Source organism: Solanum tuberosum, unplaced genomic scaffold (assembly GCF_000226075.1).
Source record: "Solanum tuberosum cultivar DM 1-3 516 R44 unplaced genomic scaffold, SolTub_3.0 scf00388, whole genome shotgun sequence".
NCBI classification, from domain to species: domain Eukaryota; kingdom Viridiplantae; phylum Streptophyta; class Magnoliopsida; order Solanales; family Solanaceae; genus Solanum; species Solanum tuberosum.
In genome coordinates, this window is record NW_006239311.1 from 64407 (window position 1) to 70566 (window position 6160).

Below are 6160 nucleotides of genomic sequence, written 5' to 3' on the forward strand. Positions count from 1 at the left end.
ATCTTAATATTTTAAATTCAGACATCTTCATCTTAATAAAAAATCAAATGAGGCCAAGAGTTCCTGAAAAGATTGCATAATTTACGTGACTTTGCAACCACAAAAGATGTCTTACACGTTTTACCTAAATTCTATTGGTATCAACATAAAACCCAGTATAATCTACTCATTAAATTATAACAAAATACAAAGGAACCCATTGAGCAGATTTTCTTGGTTTTTGGACAAAATTGGGTCATATTATAATACACCCTCTTCAAATCAAAGCCAATCTCAATGGCTTGGCATACTTAGGAGCACCCCCAATAACACACATAATGCTCATTATAACTGACATAATAGCCTTCCTTTTTGCATCTGGCACACCCGGAACTTTAATCACCATAACAATTTACAAAATAAAATCTCCATAAACACACTAGTAATGAATTTTCTAAGGAGAAACACATTTATCTTTTAATAAAACACTACAACTAGAGCTAGCTACTATAGATTGAAAACAAATGGTGCAACAAATGGAAACAATGATGTAAGAAGAGATGGCGGAGTTTTAAAAAGGGCAGAGGAGATTGGGTTCTTGGCTTCCATGACAGTCTATCTGCAACTAACCACACACATGCAGAATTACTAGCAATACATACATGCATCAAGAAAAGTCAAGACTGCTAATGTGCATTGTTTATATTCATTGGAAATGAAAACAGACTGAACTGAAGCCATAAAATTAATACTGCAATCTTCACCTACTTATAACACACTGGCAAACAACTCTCTGTTCATAATGGAGCAACTGGGAATCTGCACACGTTCCGAAGAACTGTCAAGTTGCAGATTTGCTTGCAAAAGAAGGAATGAACCGAGAACCTTTTGATAATATTGCCAATCTATATACCCCTGCCCTTTTGGGCTATGCAACTAGAACTAGATAGATCAAATTCCAGTACCTCTAGGAATATCTCAAACTATGTATGTAGAGTTTTGGGATGTCTATGCAACTTATGCAGGCTAAAATGTGCCTCAATGTATAATGACATCACTACGATATCAAGATTATGCATCTATTAACATAAAAAAAAAACTAGAATATAACAAGATAGTTTCCTAACTCTGGTTGACATAAAACAAACAGTAAAACACAGGTGCAAGGAGAGTAAGAATCAAAGGTCATTGTGAAAAGAGTGGCATAAAAAGAAGAGTTGGAAAAAGGCAGGGGAATGGAAGGGCAAAAAAGTCAATTACTGTGTAAATAAAACAAAAAGAGTCTTATTTTCACTGAAGTTCATAAAAGAGAACAAATATTAAATATCAAACCTGGTAGGAACTCCTCGCGCTGCCGTGCAAATAAATTCTTGAAACTATCTCGAGCAAGTTAAGATGAAAAGAAGACGTACTTAAAAACGTGCAAAACTGCACTCATTCTATTCAATCAATAACTACATTTCAATCCCAAACAAAGCACTCATTTTGTATTGTGAGGGCCCCCCAAAAAGATTATTCACAAATCTACAATATACAAAAGTAACTAACCTAAAGTAAAATTCTACCAAACCATAAGATCCAAGTTCTAGATGGTTGAGAAACAACTATAATTTTTGCCGAATGTTTCATCAAGATGTATTCAATTCCAACAATCAAGTGAAAAGAACAACGCACAAAGTAATCCAGTACCCAAATTAGCAGCAGCAAGGCATATAGGGCGAGAACAAATGAATGAACATCCAAAAGCAACTAATCTGACTAAAATCCGCTCTGCATTCATGCCGATAAGCATAAGAGATGCGGAAGTCGCTGTGGACCAATGAGTATTGGTTTCACACTTGCGTACTTGAAAGACATCTCCATTGCCCAACACGAGGTCCCTTGTCTAACAGCATAAGCAAGCCCACCCTGTTGGCTGTCAAACCAAACAAGTACCTAAACAAGTATATTGATTATTTCAGTGCCAAACTCAACTGACTCAAACTAGAACTGGCAGCAGGCAAAATGAGATAACAGATTTTCCTTTAAAAGAAATACAGTAAAAGCAACTACATAAAATAGTAATAGCTTTCTAATGATCAAAACTCACTTGCATCGATGTGCTTTCCTTCTCCACAAGACAAAGGACATTATCCACTGAACAGGAAAAACAGATAAGATATCAGCAATTACATACCAGAAAACATGACATGGGAGAGCCAAAAGAAATAATTGGAGTTCAAGGGCAGGGAGCAAGGTTGGGAAAACTTTGATACCAAAAAGCAAAAATAGATTCTCTATGCTCTCTCTCCATCCCACACAGAAAGAAAAGGGTATCAGAATAAACAAAGTTCAGGGAAATAAAAATTAAGATACAAAAGTTTATATCTATAATCTTCTAATCCAAAATCTTTACTCTCCTTAAATCAATATTTACCCCTCCAAAATAACCAGTGAAGGGAGGAGATGTGAGACAAACATACAAGTCAAACTGGAGAAAGCAATTAGGTACATCAACAAAAGAGCAGCATGTAATAAGACATCAAGATCTCAAATTGAGGTCAAAAGTAATCCCAATAGCAGATTTCATATAACTCGGTATGTTGTTCCACCCAAAATTCATGTTCACATTGAGTTCTTCCTATTCTTGGATAGGCTCAATATCTTACTTAAGCATAAGCTCTAGGAGGTCAATATATTTGATGATTCCAAAAGTTCAATATTTTATTCAAATATACAAACCAAACTTTTCCTAAATAGACTAGCTATTAGCCATACCAATTCTAGCCAACCCAATGAAGCAAAAATATTCCACGGCTCACGTCAAATGGAGGTAATGCAAGGGATATTATCAACCCAACTCTAGATTTTCCCACAGCTTGCGAACCAGAAAAATATTTACCTCATCATTATATTTTCTGAAAAACTGAATACAGTGTGAATTTGCCCACATTTTCAGCCCCAAACGCGGATGAAGGAGGAGAGTAGTGGTACGTATATAGCCATCGTAAAATGGGTCTATTTATGATCAATACTCACAATATTGAATACAGACTAAAGGGAGCAACATTGATAGTAAGGATTCATATAGCGATTCCAACTAGCTTGCATAGAGGCATACTAGTTGTATTCTATGTCCAGAAAGGCTCATCCTATTATACACACACAAAAACTGCAGAATAAGTTGACAACTAAAATTTGTGAGAGTTTGCATTCTTCCAAAGTCTCAACCAGTAGGAAACAAACAAATACAAGACCGATCCTCACAGAGAATAGTCATAGCATCAGCAAACCGGAAAATTTTTACTGTAGTCGATTGAAGTATAGAAGTGGAACAATCACGCAAATATGTATAAAACAAAGTACGCTAAATAACAAACAGTACTCATTGATTAGCATTCCTAGCCCGAGAGGTCAAGCCATAATGGCAAGTAAACTGAACAATTTTATTTTACAAATACTTGACTTCATATACAGGGACAATAGTTTGGCATTCATATTTTGTTATCATATAAGAAATATAGAAACAAAATTGGTAAAACTAATTTGAAGAGACATAAGATGAGTTCTGGTCAAAATTGTCACTGTCATGGGATTGTAAACAAACTAGATAAGATGTAGTGGTTCAAAGAAATGGAAATCAAGGAAGCTAAACAAGAGGTAATGCTTGTAATATAAAGTGGCTCAGCATACAGGAAAATGGAAGCGTCTCCAGAAATTACAGTGTTCATTCCAGAAAAATTAGTAACAGTTGTATCATGATACAACGGTTGTTCCTATCGTGGTTTGCAATGATCTAGGACAAAGCTCATATGCACAACATACTTTGATATGTGAAAATGAATTTATTGAGCACAAAAATGTAGGATCACAGATAACATCATACCTTGAATATGGAGATAAAAGAAAAGCTCTTGATTACAGATGTCTTCCTCACAGGTGTCCTCCTTTCTGGAGACACTTCTTTGCACAACTGCTGAGCAATTTCTTTAAGCAATATCAGCTGTGCTTTATCAGTCCGCATAGAAATGATAGCCTGCCTCATTGATTCCCGATCAGCCTCAAGGGCCTGCAGCCTAAGGTAAAGCTTTGTGACCTCAGGATCTCCAAAATCTGTATGATTTAGGGAATCTCTTGGGGTATGGACAGAACCCTTGGTCTCTGAGTTACCATTATATCCAGCACCCTGATGTATAGAGTCAATTGTATAAACCCTGTCACTCATTTCATCCCCAACATCCGATGACTCATCCACCTTCCTCAAGTTTGCATACTCCTCTGTTTGCGAATTTTCTGCTTTTCTAACATTTCCGTTAAACTTCGGAGAACCTGAGATGAAATCTGAGCATATTTCTTTATTTGGTACAAAAGGAGACTGAGCAACTATTGCTTTTTCAAGGATATTGTTGTTAAATACTTCTCCATCAGTCCGACTACTTGGTGTTGTTTCCAACTGATTGATCCTCTTCTCCAGATATCGCAAATGATCACATGATCGTGGGGCTTCCCCAAATGCATATTTCTCAACATCGACAGCCTCATCATCAACCTCAGTATTCACTTGGTTCTCATTTATAGTGCACTTCAAGGGAGGGTAATCATAAGAAGGAATGTCAAAGCGGCCATCGGAACTCTCACCTACACTATTGTTCCGGCTAAAATGACCATTCTCTTTCTCACCATCATACTCAACCTCAGACTCCAATAGCCCATAACTCAACATCCTGTGCTTATACATTTGCACCTCACAAGTCAACGACTGAATCACTTGCTCCCTCTTATACAAAAAATCCTCCAACGCCATTATCTCTTGCTGATCATGAGCCATTTTCTCCTCCGTAAACATTTTGAATTGCCTAAATTCCATTTGTGACTCAGCTTTTTCCCTTTGCAACCTCAAAATCATCGACATCGCTTCATTAGCAGCTGAGGATGCCGCTTCCCTCTCTTCCTCCAACTCAACACTCAATTCCTGAATCGTCTCCTGTTGTCCACAAACCATTTCCCTTAAAGCAATACACTCATTTCCCATATCTATACGAGCCGTTTGCGGCAAAATTAAACCTGGGATCACAAATTTCTTCTCAATCTCATCATATTCATCAAATTTCCGCTTCACAGTCCGTATCCAATTCCCCGAAAAGGTGCTATTCGTTATGGAGCAATTGCACTCGCAATCACAACATTTGACCACGCTGGTAGACGGGATCATACTTTCAGAATCCATCGACTAACACAATCCAATAAACTCCTCAAAACCCTAAATTAGGAATAACCCATAAATTGAAAAATAAAAAAAAATCACAAACCAAAACACCCATAAACCGCAATTAATGATATGCAAATTCCTCCCTCTTTCAAATAGATATGCACAAATCTTTCCTTTTCTCTCAAATACGAAATCCTGTAAAAAATAATAATTAAGAAAATGATTAAAATGGATTAAGTCAAAGTTAGAAAAATATCGTAATTGAGAATACTCGGAAGATATGCAGAATTTGAAGGGAGGAAGCTGATAAAATGAGGTGAAATGATATTCCGAAGAAGATATGCAGAAAATTAGGAGAAGTATCGGAAAATACCGGGAGAAAGAAGAGGGAATTTGGGAACCCTAGTTTACTGTGTTGATTTGTTAGCTTCGTGTTTCGTGAACAAAATGATAGGATATTTTTGTTTCTTTTTTACTTTTCAGGATTGAAATTAGAAATGGGTGAAGTTGGAGAAATTCAGGCAAATGAGGTGGGAGTATTGCTAGTTGTTGGTTTTTTTTTTTAATTATTATTTACTTAAGTCTAAGTATGTGGGCTACTAATGGTTGAGGATTGATGGCAGTGAATACTCTTTAATGTTGTTGTTTAGCTAAAAAACAATACGGAAAAGGGTCAAAATTGCCCCTGAACTATGCGAAATAGACCACTTATACCCTCCATTACATTTTGGGATCAAAAATACCCCGCAGTTATCCCAGGAGACCACAAATACCCTCAAGAGTTAACACCCCAATTTTTTAGTGACGTGGCAAGCCACATGGGACTAATCCCTCCACCTAAGCATTGCTAACTAAGATTCGCTACAAAAGAACTTGACTTTTAGTGGCGACAAAGTCGCCACAAAATCCCAAAATATTGCCACTAAAGGTTATGAGTGATTTTTAGTGGCGACTAAGGCTCCAACAACCATTCGCTAGTAAAACCTATTTTTT

The 6160-nt window shown here is 36.7% G+C and overlaps 1 protein-coding gene across 2 annotated transcripts; it reads right to left on the reverse strand.

The window, feature by feature from the left end:
• Window positions 1–1369: 1369 nt before the first annotated feature.
• Window positions 1370–5716, reverse strand: LOC102601106 (myosin-binding protein 7-like). 2 transcript variants are annotated; one of them, XM_006362235.2, is made up of 4 exons: window positions 5541–5716; window positions 3845–5218; window positions 2069–2115; window positions 1370–1914 (listed from the first exon to the last, which is right to left on the reverse strand). In XM_006362235.2, the coding sequence occupies exons 2-4, from the start codon at window positions 5183–5185 to the stop codon at window positions 1812–1814; spliced, it is 1491 nt and encodes a 496-aa protein (XP_006362297.1). In that variant the 5' UTR covers window positions 5186–5218; window positions 5541–5716; the 3' UTR covers window positions 1370–1811. The 2 variants fall into 2 exon arrangements, with proteins under 2 accessions (XP_006362297.1, XP_006362296.1); XM_006362234.2 differs by having other exon boundaries at window positions 3845–5362.
• Between the last annotated feature and the right edge of the window lie 444 nt (window positions 5717–6160).